The sequence below is a fragment of the Bacillus rossius genome, chromosome 1 (assembly GCF_032445375.1).
Source record: "Bacillus rossius redtenbacheri isolate Brsri chromosome 1, Brsri_v3, whole genome shotgun sequence".
In the NCBI taxonomy this organism is placed as follows: Eukaryota; Metazoa; Arthropoda; class Insecta; order Phasmatodea; family Bacillidae; genus Bacillus; species Bacillus rossius.
In genome coordinates this window covers 77,015,164-77,041,084 of record NC_086330.1, presented here as the reverse complement: position 1 = coordinate 77,041,084, position 25,921 = coordinate 77,015,164, and the positions used below count along the sequence as shown (strand labels likewise).

Genomic DNA, 25,921 nt, shown 5'->3' with positions numbered 1-25,921 from the left:
CACTCCCTTTCCAATTTAGGTTTGGGTCCTGGTTCGATACACCTACTAAATACCACTACCTCAAGGATTTTATCATTTAGTAAATAGAAAATAACTAGTCTTGAAGAATTTATTTTTTAATTGCAGATTCCAATTGGTATGGACAAGAACTGCGATTTTACAGACATAATAATGCCTGTCATAAAATGTTTTAATTCGGCGCACACCATTTACTGATTTACCACGCTTAGATTAAATACACACTCCCTTTTTCCCAGTATTACATGTTATTCTGGATTGTGATAGAACGAAATCACAGGAAAGTGAACACCAAAACCTCAGCCTCCATATAAATAGTATAGCAAATAAATAGTATATATACTACTATAAAAAGGGGGGATGTGAGTTATTTTGTGTGTTTGTAATACATAAACTTAAACAATACCGAACTGAATTATGCTAAAGATATTATTTTGTTGTGAAATTTAAACTACACAATCATGCAAACGAGAGAACCACTATAAACACAGGCCGCTAACTACTCTCCGTTGCTATCGCTATTACGGACTGAGTCGTCATGCTTTATTTTTATTAATGGAATTTAATGTCGATTCTTTAAGGGGCCCGCCTCGTCAGGGGTGTATGTGTGTTAGTGAGGCGGGATGATAAGTGCGACGCTCGCTGGTATTTCTAGCGCGGTATCGCCTCTAAGCGCAAGGCTCTGAATTGACGCGTAGTCTTCTTGTCGTCACAGGATAACTGTGAAATGTTAGCTGTGACCGCAACATTATATGGCCGATAAATGAAGATAAAGGTGTAATGCAAGTCCCTTAAGTGCTTTTAATAATCTGTACTGGTTGTTTTACGCCTAAAAATTACTCTGAAAACATGCGTTTTAGCCATTTTAAATCTTCTAGAAATACAGTTTAAAAACATGATCCAAAATTATAAGTACTTTTCGGGCCTCAGCGAACTCTTAAATGCTTTTCGTAAACATACCCCACTCGGATATCTTGAGTAGTTTTGAAATCGCGTTGTTTTTCCTGAAGCTCTGCGCACCGTCTGTGTGACCAGGATGGCGGAGCCCTTAAGGCCCCCGCCTACCTGGGCATACATACGGTATGCAGAACTTCTGAAGAACCCAGGTGATGTGAATACTACTCAAGATATCAGAGTGGAGTCTATTATCGAAACAATTTAATAATACATTGAGGGCGTATTAATAATTCTGTTTTCGTTTTTCGATTTTTAACTGTATTTTTAGAAGAGTGAAAATGGCTAAAACTTTTTTCTTAAGATAATTTCAAGAAATAAAACACAATTCAAAGGGCACAAGGTATTTCAATTAAACCTTTAGCTTCATTTCTCCACGATATACAGTAATTTTATGGTTACCATTCAAATTACATAGCTTCCCTATATACGACGAGAAAACTGCGCACCAGCCTTGCGCTTAGAGATGATAACGCGTTAAAAGCACCAGCAAGCGTCGCACTTAACCATACCGTCTCATTAACACAAATACACCCCTGACTAGGCGGATCCCTTATGTAATTGTTGGTGTGGCAACATCTTAGCTCTCGGTATACGGCATTTAGCAGGCGTAATTTCGTGAATGGAACGGAAGTCGCATGGAACGGAAATGTGTAACCACGGTGCTGCCATCTGTGGCGGACGGCGATAACCTAATTTCACAAAGCCAAAGGAAAACTTTATGGTATTATCTGTTTAATTTATTTTAACAAGATAGGCAATATTTTAATAAGATTCCTGGTTGAAAATCAGGTACAAAGCCAGCGGATAGTATTTTTTAGAGACATTTTTCGCTTTTATCGGTACCGTTTCATTATATAGTTTAGAATTTTTGCTCTGCAAATCAAATGATTCGATAGTTGATGTAGCTGATGCAAAATCTACGTGTGAATCGCGTCCAGAAATGTAGTTTAAAACACCAATTTCCGTATATTCAACAAGCTCGGCAGTATTTTAAAGAATTATGCGTTTTAATTTCGTGTATTTGCAACATGAGAACACGCGAATTGGCTCGTTACCGAGTACATAATGACTCGCTCACTTTTTGTTTTGTTTATGATGGATGAAAATGTCAATATCTTCATAGTATCTATGTATCTACCCTTAACCTGGTACCGGTTTAAGTGATTCATATAATTGAATTTGTGTAATGCTATGTCTTCCAGTTTGATTCGAATCAATTTGGCGTTACCGTAGTGAGTACTCGTGAGAGTGAAGGACCTCTGATGAACTGTAACGCGTGTCGGCCGACAGCAGTAGGTGCCACATACTCCCGACTTGATCCTCTTCCCGGTGCCCGCAGCTCGTCACCTCGGAGAGGCTGTAACTGCAGGTTGTAACCTGTTGATCCAATCACTCCCGCGGGAAGCGACACCCCGGGCGCCTAGACGTGCTCGCGGTGCTTACGTGCACAATCAGCTGATGGATCGGTCCGCCCCGCCTGCGCCTGCTACGCCCTCTCCCGCGAGCGTGTCTGGTCGCAGGCCTTCAGAGTTGGCAGTCCGCACTGCGATACTCGCGATGAGTCACAACTGTCCCATCTGTGAAAGATAAAATTATTATTAAAAAATATTAAGGTATTCATTTGTCTTTCAATTAAAATAGCTTAATTTCTGTCATCTACTTGATAGATATTTTTGGACATCTAAAAAAAAAATAATAAATAAAAATTAGGTAGCTAATCATTCGAAAAGTATGCAATAAATTTGTATCCCGAAAGAATGTGTTTTTTTTTTTGTGTCATTCCGTTGGCACCGCGTCCATTGTGGTTAAATATGCAGAACGTATACAACACCATTTCAGATGCATAAAAAAGTGAAGGAAAAAAAACATTTTCACGGTTGTTAGGAGGTAAAGAACATTTTGAGGATATGATTCAAAAACAAGAAATCCTGTGAAATCACAACTTTGTGACGTGATTTCCTCTACCTCTAAGTATGTATGTATAAGTATGTGATCTGTATATGAAAAGAAAACTCAATAATACGCTAAGGGCTTATTATTAGTTATGTTTTTGTAATTCTTTTTTAAACTGTATTTATAGGATATTAAAAAGGGCTAAAATGGTTGTTTTTAAGGATAATTTATAGACATAAAACATTCCGGTAAATATTCTTAAAAACACTCAACTTTATGTTCATTTCTTCGCCATATACGCTCAGATCTCATATTTTCCCTGTACACGATGAGAAGACTGTGAGTCAGTCCAGAAGCGACACCGCGCTAGAAACACCAGCTAGCTAGAATAAGAGAAGGTAGCTTAAGCTATGTTTATTTAACATTTCCTTTATTTTAAATTAAGTTTGATTTTATAAGAAGATATTATATTTTAATGTTAAAACATTATTTTCAAAATTTCACCCTTTAAAAAGAACTTCAGAGTGTTTTAAGAAATAGGTGGTCAATGTTGCATGTCTGTAAATAGTACCACATAACTTACATTCCATTTCATTAGCTTCAGATATAACAATTTTATGATTAAAACAACAACCTTTTCACCACTTTTACTGTCGATAATAGAAAAATTCTTTATGCTATATCTGATATTGAATAATATGTTTGTACCTTATTCTTGTTTAGTTTTTTACCTTCATCTTTATGTTCTTGATTTACTACTCTAAAAAATTACTTGCCTCCGTTTCAGTGCATCTAGGTTTAAATATGGAATAAACGGGAGTCTTGCAAAAAAAATAAAAATTTTTTTTTATTTTAATTCTAAAAAAATTTGAAATTTCCTGAATAAAATGGTATGATTGTTATTGCAAAACTTTTCTTCCATCATTCTTTTTGTATTTTCTGAGGTTTAGCTGCATTTGTTTAAAAATTTAATTTTTTTAAATTTAATTTCCAATGCTAATTTTTTAACAGTTCTGAATACAATGGTATGCTTAATTTTGTAAAACTCATTTCCGAAGTATTTTATTTTATTTTTTGAATTTGCTATATTATTTTTTGCAACATTTTCCAATTTTTATAATTTTTATTTTGTGTTCAGTGTATTTCATAGAGTAATATAAAAGTCTGTGGTTTTGTGTAAGCTTAGAAGAATCTTATTCTTTAAGGGATTTGCTAGAGTAATAGGCGATTTGCCTAAAGGTGGTTTGCCTAAACATGAATTCATTACGGCGATTTGCCTAGTCATTTCGCCTAAAGGCGTTTTGCCTAACGTCGAATTTCCTAACGGCTATTTGCCTAAAGGCGATTTGCCTAAAAGCGATTTGCCTAACGGCGTTATGCCTAAAATGTTACTATGATCACAAAACCTCGTTTTGCCTAACGGCGTTTTCTCTAACGGCGAATTGCCTAACGGCGAATTGCCTAACGGCGTTTTGTCTAATTGTGAATTGCCTAACGGCTTTTTGCCTAGTGGCGATTTTCCTAACGGCGTTTTGCCTAACCTAACCCAACATAACCTAACGGCGTTTTGCCTATCGGCGTTTTGCCTATCGGCGTTGTGCCTAACGGTGGTTTGCCTAACGGCGATTTGCCTGACGGCGATTTGCCTAACAACGATTTGCCTAACGGAGTTTTGCCTGACGCCGAATTGCCTAATAGCGTTATGCCTAACGGCGAATTCCCTAATGGCGATTAGCTTAACGGCGTTTTCCCTAACGGCGTTATGCCTAACGGCGTTTTGCCTAACGGCGTTTTGCCTAACTCCTATTTGGCCAACGGCGTTTTACCTAAAAGGCGTTTTGCCTAAAATTATGCAAAACGCCTTTAGGCAAAACGACACATGCCCATTGGCTATAGTGTTACACAATGTAATGGCGTTTTATAGCCGATGTTTTAGTAAATAGAGGTTTGATTTTTGTTATCTATGCTCAGGCAATATACACCAACTATTTTTATTGATGAAGACGGGTTTTTGAGTTGAATTTTTTAACACAATGACTAGAAAGCAGAGTGTTTTCACAAAACAAAAATTCAGAGGAAATATATACAATAACTGCTCAAGACCACAACAATACGGTTATTGAGCTCATTGTTTAGAATGTAACTGCATCTACTACTAGTAATAATCAGACACACCAGACAGCGCTTCAAAAAACAAAGTTGAGCAATAGTGATGAAAATTTTTCTTCCAGTGAACATAAAAATGGCGAAATAGGTTATTATTTAAGTAGATTTTAGTATTTTATGAAGGTTTTGGTGATTACTTGTGTTGCAAACTATGTGGACAACCCGTGACAATTAAGCTTGATTTATTTAAAAATATATAATTAATTATCGTAAAACCATATTTACCCCCTTTTAACGTTCTTAGGGGTGGAATTCTGTATTAAGACATAGTCCAGTTTTCAAGTTAGCCAAAGACCTTTCTAAAAAAATAAGGTTCATCTAAATCCGTCAAATAGTTTTCGATTAATGCTCGAACAAACAGACAAAAAAACAGATAAACAGGAAAAAAACTCTGTATTTTTGAGTTCTCAATAATATAAATAGCTATTTCCAATAGTTGTTTTATTATTTCATCCCATGTCCAGACTTTTTGCCTAAAACAGTTTTATTATTAATATAGATTATGTATAGGACTGAATGAGATCACAGATAAAAAAAATTATGCAAGTATACGAGAGCGAAATTATGCTATTGCGCAATTATGCAAGTATGAAAATGTGCAAGAATGCAAGTGTGCTAGTATGAAAGTGTGCAAGCATGGGAGTGTTTAATAATGTCAGTGTGAAAATATGCAACTGTACAAGTATGCAATTATGGAAATGTGCAAATATGCAAATATACAAGTGTGCAAGTATTTTAGTGTGCAAGTATGCTGCGTTATTTCTTTATTTACCCTCCCGACTCCTCCTCTAACGGTTCCCCCACCACATACTTAACTATTCCCCTCCTCACCTAATTTCCCCACTACGTTACTAACTATTCCCCTCATGCGATCGGAATTTTCGTAATGCTTGAAAATTGTAACCCCCTCAGCAAAGAAGTTTTACTTCAAAACAAGAACCAACTCATTTAACTAGAGACTAGCTGATCGTCAAGCAATTACCTACTTCCAAGGTTATTTTAAAAAATATATATATATATTTAGCTGTTAAAGTAGCATCCGTCATAAATGTGTCACCGTGTCTTGAACAGATTGTAAGTTCAGTATAACAATGCCAAATGTTAGATTATTATTACTGCACATTCAAATCTTCGAAATTACACGAAAGCTGCAAAAATTCTAGAATCACTTTCTTTCTCAGGAAGACATTGTAACTGTCTTGTACTTATCGGTTTTTAAGGCACAGTCATAAGTAACTTACTATTAAACTATTCACTATAAAAATGCACAGTGCTAATCTCGACGAAGTGTCTGGTTTTCGTAGCGCGCCACTGATATTATTAATTTTGCTTATAGAATAGTTTTTAATGACCGATTTCTGTTAATGTGGGTCCACAACCGTAAAAAATTAATAACATATCATCACATTAATAACAGAAACGTCGTAGTAGATTTGATTTTAAAGGCCGTTCTTATTTACAGATAATTGAAAACCAGTAAAAATTTATTTAAGGCTATTGTCTAAATTGAAACATTTTAACGCTGGTAAAAATAGATCTTGTTTTTCTCTCAAAGTTTCTTTGGTTGTCCGGTACAATGTATAAACTTAATGACCACGCTCTTACCTAACCAGTGGAAAAGCAGTTCGCGATTATTTAAGGATCAAATCCATGACATTCGCGTAAAAATGTGGGTTTGGCGCGAACAATATATCGCCTCAACCCTGTCGATGGACGGTCTGGGTGTTCTGGTATGTGCCTGTCGTGCTTGCAGGCAGCTTACACTGATGTTCGCCCCCTCCCCAGCCCAGCCACCTCGACACAACCCTGCTTCCATTCCACCTGTCGTCGCACTTGTCGCGCGGAGGAATGCAAGCCAATTTCTTCGTGTCAACGGCTGGGGTACCAACGGGGAGGGAAGGGTGAGGGAGGTCCATGTTTGCGGAAACGCGACGGGAATGCGGGCGCTATCAGCGTGGCTGCGCAAATGCGTGGTGTAGTGCTGACAAGATTAAACACATACGGCGGATTCAAGACGAATGCTTGGATGTCGGGTTGAAGGGATTTTTCCAAGTCACTGGAAAACCTTTCCAAACTATTGTTTCTTGCCCACTGATATGCTTATCTGTTTCACTGTCACACAGTTGCGCATGGAAAATCTCAGGGTGACAGGATCTCCCAGAAAATCTTAGGCTGTGAATTACATTCTATCACAAAATTAAAAAAAAAAGATCGTATGTCCAAAATTCCATTCTTTCATTTCATTCATTGCCATGTGTAGCTTTATTTTATTTCCAGCTGGTGGCGAGATCTATTTTAGTCAACACACTGTTATTATTTTTTGGAATGTAATAGGTGGGGGCCTATTAGGGATTGAAGGTAGGCCAGAACCTGGCATGGGACTGGGATTTACGTGATTGGAACAGTTTAGGTAAGCAGAGCGTAAAAGGTATACGGTACACAGGCATTTTATTCAATCAATAAAATCAAAACATTATGTTACTGATAAAGTTACGTCAAAACAAATTTAAGCAAGGTTAAATACAATAACCAAAAAATAAACAATGACGTTAAACAAAACGGGCTTCAATGGTAAGCCGGCTACACCGTGTAACGATAAACAACGCAGCTGACATGAGTTAAGAACAGCGTCAAGTATTACGATTTTTTACAAACTACTGCAAAGTGCAGTTATAAGCGTTACCATGACAAAGCTACTGCAAAGTGCAGTTATACTTAAAGATTTACATAATTTAAGAAACAAGAAAAGATCAAATACGTGCGACGACGTCTCAGGGAAAAATAGTTACCAATCAAAAAACTAAGTTTTCAGTTAAGTTACGTTAACGCATTAATCCAATTTAATCAATCTTCCAGGTGGCGGCCGAAAGGGAATTTAGACAAACCAATTACGAATATACGACTCTACATTAAGGCAAGGGCCACCGCCTCACACACAAATCAAATCAACTTACATGTTTCCCCTGAGGTCGCACACACACGTAGGTCCAACCGACTACATGCTCGTAGATGCCTGCTACTGACAACCGAGCATGACAAAAATCAAGGAAGAAAGAGGGGTTCCTGACCACTTACAACATGTTTTATAACATCGCGCCGCAGCGCACGCATGCGCCAATCAAGAGAAGGGGGGGGGGGGGTGAACGAGTAGACATAGAATCACTAGAAGGGGGGGGGGGGAAGGAGTGAGAAGGAGGAGGGGAGCGGAGTGCCGGAGGCCGATGCGGCGCGCACAGTTCAAATCGCTACAGGAAAATGGAAAATAAATATTTATCTAAAATTACATATATCAACTGTATCTTTGCAAAATAGTTTACGCAAAAATACTGTGTTCGGTTTCTTACCAAGGGCTTTTATTCTTTGTTTTGTCTCAAGTCCTTTATCAGTTAAATCTTTTTGTGTACCGTTCTCTGAATATATTTTCAGTATGAACGCACACGTTAATAAGCATAATAATACAAAATAAAGTCTAATTATTTTTATCCGATTATCTTTTCATATTATGAAATTTATGTTTAATGAAACTTCAGTTAAAATATAAAATTATGCGTTTATTTTCGTAATAAAATACTCTGTACTACCTCGAAAACGTATTTCATTTGTGCAAAATTAACCATAGCTATGTGTTGTACAAAGTTACAATATTTCTGCTAGTATTACAGACTATTTCTTGGCAACTGGTTTCCAAAGAAATATTTTGTAAAAGTACATAATTTTTTTTTGTGAAGCTGATGGGATCAAAGTAAGAACAAAATGTCAAAATATTATGTGTTTTTTTAACTGTCTCTAGTAACTGCAAATAGTCGTGTGCAGCTATAAGGCATACGGCCATTTGCTCTTTAGATGGCAACGTGGTCCTAACTTGCACTCATATCTACCAGCCGTAATGGGAGCTTGGACAAGATGCGGCACTTTGCATCAACACATGAGCAGCGCCACGGGAAATTAGGCGAATCCATTTGGTTCAAGGTTAAAATTTAGTTACTTGCACTTTCCCTACTGTTTAAATTATTGGACGCTTGTTTCTTACTTAAAAGTCTTCTACGGTTTGGTTCAGAAAGGTTCTGTTTTCAGTTCATGTCCTAGCTTTTTTAGCTAAGAAATCAGCCAATGAGGTAGAAAAGTCGGCTCGCGTTTATTGTGAAGTACAGCATTATGAAAAATTATGCTAAATGAATCCACGAAAGTTCTGGATCACTTCGCAGTTATAACGCCTGAGCTATCACAACCACCGAGGAGACGTTAGTATCTTAATATTTCATTTCACGCCCATTGTAACAAGCCTTCGAATTTTATTGTTTTTATTTTGCTCATTGAAACCAATGATGTTTTGCCAAATGTAGCTGCTTGCAAACATAAAATTCGTAAACATATTTTTTAATTGGTTCATTATGTGTGACCCTTTGAGGTGAGAATCAGGTATAAATATATTGACTGAAATTTACCCGCAAAAAAAAAAATATATATATATATAGTTGGAATTGTCCTTTTTGAGGAACTATATGTTATTGGAAAAGAATATATCTAGCAGCTGTGGAAATAGAGAGGTCCTCTTTCCGAATTAATGATGTCTTTAAATACAGTATTTAAAAATAATAAAAACATAACTTTAAGAATAATAGAGAAATGATTTGAAAACTATGAACGTTACTTTTTGTTTTCAGATTTTTGGATCTCCGAGTACGCCCGTCTTAGAGAATCCAGAGTACCAGACTCGATGGTACTTCAAATACTTCCTTGGGAAGAGTGAGTACCATAATGATTTATTATTCAAATAATTCATAATATTTATACTTTATTTAACATAAACAAATATTATGTACTATAATTTGGCAAAGTATCAAAAATGTAAAGAGTGAGTTAAACGTTTTTATAAACTAATGTATTTAAATCTAATTAGGATTCGTAAACATATAGAGCAGGTTAAAATCAATACACACTTATCATTTCTGTCAACGAAAGTGAATATGCCTGACATTTACTTTTCCACAGTATTATTTCACCAAAATTCTAAAGCTTGTTATTATTTTGTAGTCACAGTATGCTAGGTGAAACTCGACCACATTTCGAGTTCGAGGTACGCTAGCCAATTTTTATCAAATTATTTATTTTATTTTTTATTGTTGTTTCACGGATTTCACCGAAACCTGCCTCCAACTGGAGTATGAATACATAAGTAAAATTCTCAAGTAAAATAGATGGTTTATAAAAGTTTACATTTGGTGATCTGGTACTCAATATGTTTATTATGCTCAGATTTTTTTAATGAGAACTGCTTGCTTCAATCCTTTTTTTTTCTTTTTTATGATTCCAAACGTTTCTGGGGTCTTTAACGGGCTGCCACGGTTAATTTTTCAACGTTCCCACTTAAAATTCCACAAGTCCTTCAATGGCCCTCATGTGCAGAAAATGTTAATAAAACAGCGTTCTCAGTTTGGTTTTGGGAGTATTAGGGTTTTTAAGGGCTTATTTCTGTTCGTGAAATAACACTACAGCTATAATTTTTTAAAAACATATTGAATTGTGCTGTTTCTAAGTGAAATGTTTCCACAATGTCATTAAATTTGTTACATTTCCTTTGCAGAATAAAACTCCTTTCACCGACATAAACTAGACAATTGTTAGAGTTGTAAAGGTGAAGTCAACAACTTCTGTACTTAAAAAAACAGTTAGGTATTGACGTAACAATGAACAATTTTTAAATTGAGGCAAAGACAAATTATTGTATGACCTTATAACGGGTTTATACATAAATATTTGTTCATACCTTTTCTATATAAGTAGGCCTAAATTATGGTGTTTATATGTCCTTTTAAATATTTTGAAGAAAGTTAGACAAAACAATGGACTATATTTAGATTTATTTTATTTTCTAAGTTTTATTGAGACCAAGCAAGAGTGATAACACTCCTTTTATAATCGGTATTAGCAAAAATAATAAATAACATGTCAGACATTGTGTGGAAGAGCTGCAAATATAAAGTTTTGTAAGGAAAGTTATAATTTATTTTTTTAACAGTTAACATGTCATTATTCAATGCTGTGTTATCACAGGTAAGCAAGGAAAAAAGTTAATTTGGAAAAATTGTCTAATATTTTGACCCTTGCGCGCTAAGCCCGAGTGATTTTCCTGTCAAGCGCTCTAAAAAGCACGAGTTTGGACTAGCCCCCGGGACACTTACACCAAGGAGCGCTGTGATTGGACGAGCTTGCCTTCTCGGCGTACGCGCGTTTCCATTAGAGAATCCGAGCGGCGCGCTCGAAGCCATTAGGATTATCTATGGTAATCATGTCGCTTTGGCTAGATCCACCTTTAACGGGAAATTCGCCTAATGGCATGCTGCCCCCTGAGGCATTGACGTCACCTGGGCTTAGCTAAGAATTAAAAAAAAAGGAATCTGCGAAAGACTTCTCGGCTCCTTTGAGTTTCACTAAAACCCTCATCAGTGGTACACAGTTCCCTGAGAGTTTTTAAGGATTAATGATTTAAGTCCTTAGTTTGTTAAAGTGGAATTTCAATTAATTGTGTACAAGTCTTTTACGTATTCAGAGCCAACATTTTTATTGCTTTAACTCTGTGGGGGACTGTTTTCGTTGTTGTCTTTCTCCAATACCGTATGTTTAGTGTATTATAGTTGTGAATATATATATATATATAACAATGACTATAACGTTACTTTTTCCATTTACTTGAAAATTCCTAATAATATTCACTTACATATTTTTTTAATTTGAAATAGTTTTCCTGACTACTATAATTAAGATTATGTTAGTTTCATATATTACCTAATTATAATTATTAACTATTAGTTTGATAAAATGCTTTAAATTTTTTAGCTATATATAAATATTTAAAGAATTGTGATTTTAGTGACTTGACAAGGTTTACGAAAATATGTAATCCTAATTTCCTCGTTAATGTCAACTCAAACCTTAAAAATGTTAAATTTTCATACCACCAGCCCCTAACTTTACTTCTATATTCCCATCCATTAAATAATCATTCTTTTTTTGTAATTAACTGACAAAAAAAGCTTCAAATTCAGTCTTGAGCTAAGCGGAGCCTGCGTGCAGTACTGGCAACTGCTGCGCACGGAAAAATCAGGTTCCTGCTCGCGGGAGGTAGTTCCACGCCCTCGGAGCGACGTGCGTGTTGTGTTGGCTGCAGTGCACCAGAACTACGTCGGCGCGGAGGCCGACAAGACGCCCTTCTTCCTGTCAGTGGTGCTGACGGACGCCAACAACCAGTGCGTGCCGCAGTACCGCGCCATCTTGTGGAAGAAGACGGTAACGTGAGACCATGGCCGGGACCTAAGATTCGTTGACCCCCGGTCAGTCAAGCTCGCCGCTGGCTCGAGCGATTTGGCGGTCGTGAGTGAGAGACTACGTGCCACTGGCCTCTTCAAAACCAACGTTCATTATAGCTTTGGTCACCCAAACGTGCAAAAACTTACCATTAAGGAATACAACAAACATAACCTAACATAACTTTTACGTTTTTCAACAAAAATGAAAACATCACCATATGCTTGGACGCAGATTATTTGGGATCAATGAATCTTAGGTTCCTTAAAACGATGTGTCTGTAACTAAAAAATAAAAGAACGAACAGTTGTTTTCAAATGAGCCTAAAATCCAGCCGACAGTGAGGGGCAGACCTCGGAGGCCGTACTTACCAATGCGTGGCACTCATGTGCAAGGGTCGTGGGTTCGATCCCAGCACCGCAGCATGAGCCACATTTATGAGCACTGAGTCGGTATCCAAAGTACTCGGATCCCGCTGTGCGTTGCGATAGTAAACATTCCACACAACCAAACCAACCAACTAAATCAGCGAGGTTATTAGAGGCATACAATGAAAAGTACTATCTATATTGGGGGAAAAATGAAACATCTTGGAATGAACATGGAAACAGGAAAGGAACTAAGCTTACGAGCATTTTTTTTGAAGCGGTTAAAAGAAACAGGAAAGGTATTAGAATATGAGACTTCTGAAATGAGAGTGTAAGTGTTTTATCTCTACGCTACCTCTCATCACATTTTTATTAAGTTTGAAAATGTGATTTTTATTTACCAGCTACGAAACACATTGAGGAACACAAATAATCAATAAATGTCAAATATTTCAGCCCTGTGTTATTTGCTGTCGGTAAAATTTTTATTTGATTGGCATCCTAGTTACCCAAAAAACGTTTGCATAGCAAATTAATAGAATTAGATAAGGAACATAAATAAACAATAAATTCCAGATTTTATGTTAGCCCTATGTCATTTGATTTTATTGGAGTGCGTTCAAACTCAGATATTTAAATTCCCACTAATTTCGTAAACTCAACAATAAGACAACTTTATTTGCCATTACAATTTTGACATTTAATTTTATAATAAATACGATCAATGTTGGAGCGCTGTATAATTTTACCACGAATTATTAATGTGATACACATACAAAAAAGTGTACCTATAGATTTAAAATTCCAATGATGACTTTATCTGCGTTTAGCTCTACAAGCAAGTTGAATATTGTTGATTGGTTTATTATAAACATGCATGTGTACATATGTTTAAAAGTTAGAAAGTAAAATATGTATTATTCATAGTTCCTCTCATACGTAATAAAAACTGAAGTAACCTGTAAAAGAATTAAAATTGTCTAACATAAAATTTTTTAACTAAAAATAAATACTTATACATCCACCGAAAACATTGAGTGGTATTTTTGGTAATGGGAAACAAAACAGAGCCTCGAAAATTCTGTTTCAAAAGTGGAAATGTTATTTTACGATGTGAATGAATTTACTAAAGTTGATATTGCGCTGATAAGCATAGGTATAGCACTTTGGGAAGCCTACAATTTACAGGGATGAAAGCCACACCCGAAGTGTTCCGAAGTTCTCCGAAGTTAGCCGATCACTCGTGAAGAAACACAATTTTACAAGGATTGATATATCTTACGGTCATAGAGAGTTTTTAATAATGCTAACCTAACCTAACCGAATTTCCCGGGGGAAAAAATTAAGAAATATTATTTATGACACTGACCTAATCTAACCTAACAGTTTACTTCAATAAACTTTGGAACTGTTCGGGTTACGGTTGTGGATTTCATCCTTGTGAAATGTAGGCTATCCTAAATCTTTAGGTGGCGGCGCCCGGCGTCTGCATTATCACATGGTTAACGCGTAAAACTGTATTTTTTAGTTCATATCATTGTCTGCACCATGTTGGCTTGACACTCAAAACATTGGCTGAAATATATATATATATATATATATATATATATATATATATATATATATATATATATATAGCATTGTATAAAGAGTTATAACTTACTGTATTTAACGAACGATATTCTAATTCATATTTCCTAATTGCTGTCGGTTGTGGTTAAAAACTATTTTGGGCGTTAAAATATGACCAAAGCGAGGTAAAAGCACGACTTCGAGTACGTCACAGCATGCCGTAATCTGAGAATCCCTTACTCTATGGTGAAAAGGGTGTCATGACCATAGCTATATAGACAGGTCTGACAACTTACCTTCATCCTTCATTCTCCGCCGGCTTAGTAAAGCTCGCTTCGGCCTGCGTACTGACGGCGCTGGTAGTAGGTGTACCTTTCATTAACATATAACATAGGAGTATCATATAAAATTAGCTATATATTTTAAAAAAGTGTTTCGTTTAAAACGTCGGATAAAGTTAAAGGTTTTTATTTTATTTAGAAGCTTTGTAGCGATTGAATACATGGCAATAAATGGTAACTTTGCCGCAATTGCCTGTTAAAGTTTTAATATAACGAAGATACTATTAAATATTTTTTTTAAAAAATTGATATGTCTGCGGCGATGTGTAGTAGTAAAATACGTTGGTTGATAATGTGCGGGCTCTGGTGCGATAAGCGTTAGGATCTTCTTTTTTTCACATATTCATTTTAATTTTTCTCGCAAAATAAATTATTAATTACAGAAATTAATTCTGTTAAAACATTTAAACTACATGATCAGGTGAGATTAGGAGTAAAATAAACTTTTACGAAAATTATAGCAGGTAATTATCTAATCTGCTTTTTATATATTATCAGAAGAAACATTACATATTTTCTATTTTCCAATAAAATAATACGTTTTTAATAGTTTGAATAATTTCCAAGCCGATGAGACACGCAAAGGAAAAGGATAGCAAGTTGCCAGACCTGTCTATGTAACCGTAGACATGACGTAAGTAATGTTAAGCAACGATATAAACAACACATAGCAAGAAAGTATAGATTAACTTAAATACAACCAAACAAAAGTTTCGCTATCAAGTTGGGAATGGCATATGAGGGTAGTTCTCATTTCGAATTCAATTATTACCATAGCAAAGATCTTCCACTCATTATCTCCTTAAATAGAACGCCTACCCGGGTATTAATACGAATTGCAAACCTTCAGAAAAAAAACACGAAATTTGAAAACTCACGGTGTTAGGAATTTTCAAGAGACGGTATGCTGTGACGTTGTTGAAGTCCTTTTCAACCTCACTAACGCCATATTGTCCCCCCAAAACATTCCGGAAATGGTGCTTGACCCCGTATTAGGATGGTAATTAAGTAATAATTATAATATTCCTCGTTTAAAATAGTGAATTTCAGAAACAAAATGTAATATAAAACTGTTTATAAAACGTATTCACACACCATGAAACAATATAGAGGTGGCCACCCCCTGATAAAACTGCTCTAGATAGCAAATTTGTGTGTATTTACGAAGGACGATTCACAATACTCTGAGGGCCGTGGAATTTTAAGTTACCGTATTTTGTTTTTAAAATATATTTGTAAAATATTTAGAATGGTTTAGACACGTGTAAACAGAATATCATTTAGGAAGGCAACAATTGGTTCTAATTTTTGAAAGCACTCGAAGGATTTTAATTATAAATTTAATCTTAATTTCTCCTCGATGCATGATTATGGTATACGTAAAATCTTATAGTTGTCGTATGCACTACGAGAAGACAAGGCGCCACTCTAGAGGCGACAAAGCGCTAGAAGCACCAGCGCGCCTCACTAGCTCTAACACACCCATGACTGGGATAGCTACAGACGCATGCAGGCGTGAGTAGAAGCGGACTCCATTTACATGCGCGGCGGCGCGCGGGTCGTTTGCCCCTCGGCGCGGAAACAATGAAGCGGCACCGCACCTTCCACACAGACACGTGCGTGCGGAGAGACGGCGTTACTGTCCGCGCGCCGGCTACCAAGCCCGGCTCGGCTAGCTATAGGACAACACTAGCTACTGTTAGCACACCGGCTACCACCCCAGGCTTGGTGAGGTACAGGATAACACTATTTTTCGAGCACCGGATACCACCTCAGGCTTGGTGAGGTACAGGATAACACTATTTTTCGAGCACCGGCTACCTACCACCTCAGGCATGGTGAGGTACAGGATAACACTATTGTTTGAGCACCAGCTACTACACCCAGCTCGGTGAGCTACAGGACATTACTATTGTTGAACCACCGGCTACCACCCAAGGCTTGGTGAGGTACAGGATAACATTTATGTTCGCGCACCGGCTACTACACCCGGCTCAGCGAGCTACAGGACAACACTACTGTTCACCCACCGGCTACCACCCAAGACTTGGTGAGGTACAGGATAACATTTATGGTCGCGCACCGGCTACTACACCCGGCTCAGCGAGCTACAGGACAACACTACTGTTCACCCACCGGCTACCACCCAAGGCTTGGTGAGGTACAGGATAACATTTATGTTCGCGCACCGGCTACTACACCCGGCTCAGCGAGCTACAGGACAACACTACTGTTCACCCACCGGCTACCACCCAAGGCTTGGTGAGGTACAGGATAACATTTATGTTCGCGCACCGGCTACTACACCCGGCTCAGCGAGCTACAGGACAACACTACTGTTCACCCACCGGCTACCACCCAAGGCTTGGTGAGGTACAGGATAACATTTATGTTCGCGCACCGGCTACTACACCCGGCTCAGCGAGCTACAGGACAACACTACTGTTCACCCACCGGCTACCACCCAAGGCTTGGTGAGGTACAGGATAACATTTATGTTCGCGCACCGGCTACTACACCCGGCTCAGCGAGCTACAGGACAACACTACTGTTCACCCACCGGCTACCACCCAAGGCTTGGTGAGGTACAGGATAACATTTATGTTCGCGCACCGGCTACTACACCCGGCTCAGCGAGCTACAGGACAACACTACTGTTCACCCACCGGCTACCACCCAAGGCTTGGTGAGGTACAGGATAACATTTATGTTCGCGCACCGGCTACTACACCCGGCTCAGCGAGCTACAGGACAACACTACTGTTCACCCACCGGCTACCACCCAAGGCTTGGTGAGGTACAGGATAACATTTATGTTCGCGCACCGGCTACTACACCCGGCTCAGCGAGCTACAGGACAACACTACTGTTCACCCACCGGCTACCACCCAAGGCTTGGTGAGGTACAGGATAACATTTATGTTCGCGCACCGGCTACTACACCCGGCTCAGCGAGCTACAGGACAACACTACTGTTCACCCACCGGCTACCACCCAAGGCTTGGTGAGGTACAGGATAACATTTATGTTCGCGCACCGGCTACTACACCCGGCTCAGCGAGCTACAGGACAACACTACTGTTCACCCACCGGCTACCACCCAAGGCTTGGTGAGGTACAGGATAACATTTATGTTCGCGCACCGGCTACTACACCCGGCTCAGCGAGCTACAGGACAACACTACTGTTTACCCAACGGCTACCACCCCAGACTTGGTGAGGACAGGACAACACTATTGTTCGCGCACAGGATACAATAACTGGCTCGGTGAGGTACAGTTGCGATTCTGTCTTTAATATATACATATATAGACTATATATATGTATATTCATATATATTTAGATGAAAACAGAAATCTGGCCATCTGAATAAGTTTACGTTATTTTTTAGACTGCACTCTCCATCACTGTAAACTGCTAAATTAAATGCATATAAGTTTAACGAAATGCCTATATGTTTCATGCGATGATCGATGTACACAATGTTCACGCTGGTCGTAGGTACTTGTCACAGCTATGATGGGCTAACACTCGCCGCAAGGCATCGGAACGCATCTCGCTATTGTGGGACATGCCTTAATTCAGTTAATACAATTACTCATGCGAATATCTTTTTCATTTGCTCGTGGATCTTTGACACGCATTGAAACACAGAGAGACAATACGAAAATATCGAACATGCACATGATCCAACCGTATGCAATCAAGAAAGGTGGTAGAATGTGACAGCAGTAGAACGAAAGGAAAGACATTGGTTTTGTTTATGTATACGTGTGAGGAACCTCACCTGGTCATTGACCACACAGTTACCTGCAGTCTGCATGTTTCTAGGCTTCATGATGTACTGTCTCTTGTACGGAGTGGCCGTTAGAGAACGGATGAGCAGGTAATGCGGTTATCTGGAGCAGCGACGGGAACGCGCTGACCTCGAAGATGCCCTGGATTAACGGAGACGTCCGCCATGTTCACGTCACCGTTCGCGAACAAAAAATACTTTTATCATTTGAACGGATCAGGATTCGTACGCAAGGCAAGTGATCCGAGCGCTGATCAACCGACCACAAATCCTAGATGCACTTGCTTCCGTATTTTTGCCTGTAACAGATGGCATCAAAAAACTTTTCATTGACTCTAAACCATCACACAGATATATTATAAAGTTGAATTTAATGTTTTTTTTCTCTCTTAGAAATGCGTTTTTAAACCTGACAGCCAGAAGCCGTTCAGAGCAAACAATTTATCATGGTTACCTTACCTTTCAAACCAAGCTATTCTTAAAAATGCAATAAATATTTTATTTCAACAATTTTTTGCTGAATCATACGGAAATTTTTTCATTTGGATAAGCTACAATTGCGTGAACCACGTGTTCATAATACAGTGACTGATGTATTTTACTTCAAGAAGTAATTAAAAATTATTAACATATAAACGTCCAAACCCAATATATATAAATATATATATTATTAGCTGTGGCTTATTCCAAAATATCTGCAAAACCTTGGTACCATCAAAATTAAAACTACCATACTAAGCTAATAACAAGTACTAACTACCAGTAAAATGATTGTATTTGTAAATAACGTTGATGCCATGGGAGAAAAAATGCTTAAATTTTCTACTTATTTATCAGGATTTTGATATAACTGCACAGGGAAGTTTATTAATGTGCATTACCATATGGGGTTTATTAGATAAAAATATAATTTTTTAAGTTAAAAGTTTAAATAATTTTTAAAATTTATCTTGTTATAGTGAGAAATTGCTATCGTTTACAAAATAATATATTTACTTTAATGATAATTCTTTATGATAGAAAAAATTAAATTTTTGTTTCTTTATTTATTGTGTCATTGTTGCGTACATAAACGATAAAGTGGCAGCAATATCAAAAAAATGTAATAAAAAATGCAGGCAGTTAATTCTTGCGGGTAGTTTCCGAAAGAGCTAAAAAATAAGTGAAATATAGTACAATATTAAAGCAACCAAAAAAATACTACGCACCTTACCAACGTCAAAACCCTGCAATTGAAAAATTTAATAATTTATTATTTTTCTTTACCTTATTAACAAAAATCAAAAATAATGCTTCTATTAATTTGATGTCCAAGGCAAACAACTGGTTAGAGTTGAACGTATGCATTTATGTCTTATGAACAGTTATTTGCTAGATTATTTGAGAGGAAACACGTTTCGTAATTAAAAAGAATATTAGATTCTATTGAATATGCTGTAGCAGATATGAGCCTAAAGAGCAGCAATAATTGTTATTTTCTCTACTAATACCTATTTTGGTTTGCAGGGAGCACAGAAGATCTCATTACCTTATTCACCACACAAACCTATGACTGTAAAGCAGATATTAAGGTAAGCATCACGTTTGTATTAAGCATGATTTTTTTTAATTTTGAGTAATTTCATCCTTTGTCTCTTTAATTTTGCCTAATTTTTGTATAATATGCCCATGACGTTTAAATACACCAAAGAGGCACTCAAAAGTTTTTATTGCTAATGCTGTGGTGTAAAATGATATATTTTTTCCAATAGGCCTACAAATATTAATAGCCTATAGCTATATATTTTTTGTTTCTCTGCAAATAAAGAAAAATAAGATAATATAATTTTATATAATGATTGTGTAACTTGAAGTTAGCTTCCTATTTTAAAAATGACCATAAATTTTCTGGAAAGCACACCTGTATTTAGGTAATTCATAAATGCCATGACATAGAGTAGGTATACTGGATCAGTGTGTATGATAATGTTGGTTTCGTTTTAAAATTTGTAACAAACATTGGTGTGGTTTTTTTCTTTTGTTATGTGATAATCAAGATTCATTCTTTATTTTATAAAAACTTATGAAAAGACTTAAATCACTGTAGGGAAAAAACTTTATCCAAAATTCGCAAATAATGTGGAAGATTATGTTATCAAACTTTTCGCAAAATCAACCATTCAAATGCTGGTTTTTTTCGGGGGTTACAAAATAGAAACTGAAATAACCATTCATGAGAGGTAGCGTTTTAAAAGTCTCATGCTTGTTTCTAGCATCTTCTATGCAAAATGTATTCGTGATGGATACAAGAGAATGGTGGATGTTTAAGTAATATTTTTTGGTAACGAAGCACCCTAGATTTTGAGTGAATTGTTTTCTGGAAGATACACGGAGGAGGGGAGGATGGAGCGATATTCCAGCGCGGGTCCTCTCAAAGATCAGTACAATGATATAACCTACCAGCTCATCGCAACATCCGCCACATTTCCCACATGTGGAGATTCGCCAAGGGCTTATTGAGAAAGGCAATATAATCTGGTAATGTCAAAATTGTGACTCCTAAAAGCAAGGCACTTTTAAAATGCATTTACTCAAGAAATTATGCTGGACATGATCACTGACGCAAAAAGCTAGATTTCATTCCAACAACTCGCGTCACTCATTCCGAAAACTCGCGACGCTCATTCCGAAAACTCGCTTCACTATGCCAAAAACTCGCTTTACTATGCCAAAAAATCGCTTTACTTATTCGAAAATCTCGCGTCACTCATTCCAAGAACTCGCGTCACTCATTCCAAAATCTCGAGTTACTTATTCCAACAACTCGTGCCACTCATTTCAACAACTCACGTCACTCATTTCATCAACGACGAGTCATTGCCCCCTCGTGGGTTTGGATTCCATTGCAATGTCGAAGTTATATTAGCTTTCTCTCTGTGAAGACTTATCTGTAGTGTAAAGCCCTGTATACAATAACTTAAATTTTAACAGTTTAGGGCAGACTAAGTAGATTAATCCATTGGGATTGGAATTCGGAATATAAATTTATGATACAATGTATTATTTTATGAAGAAATTTTTCATGAATAGGATTGATTTTAATTGTTTGAAAACAAATTTGAACTAATCTAAATGTTGAATAGTTAGTAGTTAGTGGGGTGATGTGAATATTAAATTTGTGATGGGTCAGGTACGAGCTAATGCGTTTATCTACACCTGATATAGGCCAGTGCTCAGATTTTTACCGCGCTGCGCCGAGAACATTGGTACTGTTTTTGAGAAGAAAACCGTAATAATTCTAAACACCAGCTGGGTCGTTCAGTAATCTCATCGGAAGTTAATTTCACCTCCCGTGTTTACTTCGCCGTGTTTTCGCGATGGCACCGGGCGTAAGTTGGTTATCTGATAACCTAATAACGCTGTTTTCAGGACGAATGAACAGTAACACCTAGCGCGCTGTGACCAGAAGAGTTGATTCGATCAACTCTGGCGATTTCATTGCCCGCGTTTCCCTGTGGTCGGCGCACATCTCGCATTTGTGCGCGTGAACTCGCTATGGACGAACCAGGATCATATTATATTGCGAGTTACTTATTTGATTAGGTTCGAATACATTTTCCCAGTTTCAACAGTTATGTATAAAATAAATCTGAAATAGCATTTGAAAATCTTGCATGCATCGGTCAATAGTATGCTGACGGCTGTTAATGATTATTCCATAATGTGTACCCTGTGTATTTTGATCAACATTTATATGGAATATTAAGCATGGCGCTAAATTTTACGTATTTTAATTTTTTTTGAAAAAAACACATTTGAATATTTGCTTTTATAATTAGGTGCATTATTTATAACAAAGCTTGTCTTTAACCCAGTACGATCACAACGACTTAGACTTACAGGAGTAAAATCGTGACTATGCAAAATTAAAAAAAAAAAAATGTTTCTCGCACGCTTTTCATTCATGCCTACTGCACGATAAAATTAAAAAAATACTCTTCTTTGATGACAGGACCCGTTTCAGTTATTCGTATATATTGGCTTTAAGTTCCTTAAGGGTATGTCATTGGACTAGAAACCTTTTAACTCGGCTTACACAGATGGAAAACATTCGTACCTAACAGAATGCGGAAAATAAAAAACTGAAGCGTCTTTAGTAAGATGTACTATTAAGTTTAACTTTTTGAAGTTTTACTTTTTAGGCGTGTTATGAAAAAATCATGAAATATCTACGACGCGCACGCACTATGCATCAAAATTTTAACAGTATGAAAAAAGACTACATACAAATAAAAATTATATAATTGCATTTAATATAATACTTTAGTGATTGGTATAGACAGAAGAAAATCTTGGTTTCATTTCATGATAGGTAAAAATCCAAATAGTGTTTGCTGATTCGGTAATTTGATAAAATAGATCCCGCTCTTTTATAGTATGAAATCACTGACCCAATACTTGTAGTTCAGATGTTGTGTTACGTCGTGGCTATACGGGATGTATTTTGAAGAGGAGGACATTATTACATAGGAAAGGTACGGAAACAATTTTAGGTTTTTAAATGTTTTCGTCGAGCTAAAATTTACATGTTTTACCCCATCTGTTATCTTCATCCAATCCCAACAAATGTCGAACTTTCAAGCAGCTTTGACGAAGTAAAGTAATCCGATTAGCTCTTTCATCTCATATGATATTTTACCAGCATTTCAAGTTAAATATTTAATTCAATTGCGCTTTTTAAATATGATGAGACGTATATTCAAAACGAAAAGTTCACTTCTTATGTTATACGATGCTCAGAACCCACAGTGATTTAATCATTCGCAAAATAAATTCCAATTTAAGAATTATAAAAAAAAAATTGCTCTTTTAAATCCAAGCTCCAGTTTTTCTTCAATTAAGTTTTCAGTCGTTCAGAGTTTTTAATAATGCGAAGGATCTTCTGGTACCACAGATTTTTAATTTTCGTCCAGAACAACGCATCCTTTTTTCCCCTCATGCCCCTTTTCAGTGGCGGGCCTGTTTCTCCCACGGACAGTTGTGTCTTGCGGGTTGTCGCTCAACCAGGGGCTGGAAATATTAACTCGCACATGCTGGCACTTTTCCACTTAAGTAAGGATAATCATAACACGAAAAAAAGACCTGCAACATAATTAACAAATGATTAGTTGTTTCACATTTTGACTTAATTTCACAGCCTCGCACTTATTAGAAAAGTAATCGTTTTTGAGTTAAATGCAGCCATTCATAGAAACAATTTTTTCTTTCGTTTGGCTTCGCATTGTGTTGTTTGACCAATTCAATCCCTGGTTGCTTTATTTGGCCTAGACTCCTTCGTGCCATGTCAAACGAGCAAATTACTGGTCACGTTACTTGAAGAAACTTGCGACATTTGGAGTAGTGTCTCACTTTAAATAAAGCTAACGTTACCTTGCTTGCAGAATTATATAGGCGGCGTCGTTTCAACGAAAAAACTAGTCTTGCTTCATAAATAATAACAGTGATATGGTGTTCCAAAAACAAAAATATCACTTTAACAGTGATAATATTATTTATTTAACAAATAAACACATGCAATCCAAAATAGTAAATGTTAAGATATTAAGACGTATTCTTCAGTCGTATGTCTCAGCGGATAGAACACTGACCGATGGACCAAGTTTCCCGGGTTTGATTCCCGGCGAGGCCGAGAATTTCTCCCTTGCAGTCCTGGTACCGATGTCGTGTTGGCCCTTCGCCTCCACACTGCAGAAGGCAATAGGGAACCTCTGCAGAATCACCAATTATCAGAGGTTTATGTGCTCTATATTAATCATCAGTACCCATTACCAATAGGCTACAGGAATATTTGTGTTAACGAAATCACACTGATCTGTTAATAACATATATCGAAATAGTAACATAAATATTAGATTTTTTTCATTTTTGTTATGTTATATAAACGATTCTTGCAATGGGGAAGATTAATTTAAAATATTGTTTTGGACATTCGCCATTGCTAGTTACGTTGTATGTCATTGATAAACATAAGTCATCGGCTGATTTTTGCTAGGTGTATCTATTGTATATATTATTGAGGTGTATCTATACAATACCGTGTAAGTAGTAATGGCGTATGTAAAAAAAAAAAAAATTTTCAATAAACATTTTTTTCACCTAAAAATTATTTTCTTAGACAACCAAGCCTTTTATGATTAGTCAGCCTCAGATTTTATAAAACTATCTTTTTACAACGTATCAATAAAATGTTCCGTTACTTTTTTTAATTTTATACTTTTATCTCCTTTATATGAAATATGAAATCAAGTTTATATAAGTTCATTTCACGCGAAGTATCACCCAGTACTTTATGACATTTGGTATTTCTCCTTTTAGAAGTTCCTGTACGTGAAAAGAATACAATGAAGTGTTTCCTCTGGCAGCTTTTTTATTAACTTTTTTTTCTGTTTCTTTGTGTTGCACACAGCAATTTCCCCAATATGGAGAAACTGGAGAAAGGACCGAAGGAAATCTTTTCACCGGACATACAAAAGGTAAGGGGAGGACGTTTATTGGATTTATGGCTTCGCTGACGACTAAATCTTCCTGCTTGGCGACATTTTCCTCCCAGAGTGTGCAGAGATGACCTTTCTTTGTTATATTATGAAAGTTAGAAGTTTATTTACTTAATAAATTTAATTTCTTCGCCTTTCCATCTGGCTAAATGTAACATTTAAAATTTTAGTTAATCATAACAGATTTAAAAAAATATTATAATTAATAGCATGACATATTTTCTTCCATTCAAACTCAAATCATAATTTTAGATACATAATTTTGTTATCTAATCTTCAATTAAATACGTATTAGTGAAAAAAAATAAATAGTCATAGTAATAATTAATATGCAACGTATTTTTACCTAAACATATTAAAAAGCTAGAATTTGTTTTTTTACAATTCATAGTATTAGCTTAGTAAGTTTCAAGGTAATACAATCTTTTTAATATTTTTTTTAAATAATGCGATTAATAAGTTACAGAAGTTATTTCTAGCGCCAATTTATGCAGGAAAAAATTAGACGACTTAAATATGATCTTAGTAATTACCAACGGATATAAGTTTAGTGGAAATATATGTTACTTTTAAAAATCAGTATTTGTTATTATAAATTTTTAAGAATTACATTTTAATAGTAAATATATTTGTATGGTTAAGGTTTTAGTATTAAAAAACATAATCTTATTATTGTGATAACTGCATTAAAAAACGGAGTATGTCCTGGCAACTAGATGTAAAGTTGAGCAGAATATATTTTGAACAAAAAAAAACTTGTTACAAAATAGATAAGAACAAACACTTTTAACTACCGATAAAGGTGACAAATTGGCGAAACGATCGAGTCGCATTCGGTAGAAACATGGTTCTGATCCCAGTTGCGGTTCTCACCGCGTCTCGCCGAGGCAAACACGAGGATGGCCGATCACTTGTTTGCTGTCGGAGTTGAGGCTGATCGAGTAGTAAGATCACCCGCCTCGCACCGAAGGA

The 25,921-nt window shown here is 36.6% G+C and overlaps 1 protein-coding gene across 5 annotated transcripts in view; it reads left to right on the top strand.

Moving 5' to 3' along the window:
• LOC134538085 (GTPase-activating Rap/Ran-GAP domain-like protein 3) overlaps nt 1-25,921 on the top strand; it is a 380,750-nt gene that overhangs the window by 299,495 nt on the left and 55,334 nt on the right. For all 5 annotated transcript variants that reach the window (XM_063379094.1, XM_063379119.1, XM_063379112.1 and 2 more), the window contains 4 exons: nt 9,699-9,780; nt 12,203-12,321; nt 19,923-19,987; nt 24,862-24,928. In XM_063379094.1, coding sequence (XP_063235164.1) covers nt 9,699-9,780; nt 12,203-12,321; nt 19,923-19,987; nt 24,862-24,928 — 333 coding nt within the window. The remainder of the gene's footprint in view (nt 1-9,698; nt 9,781-12,202; nt 12,322-19,922; nt 19,988-24,861; nt 24,929-25,921) is intronic.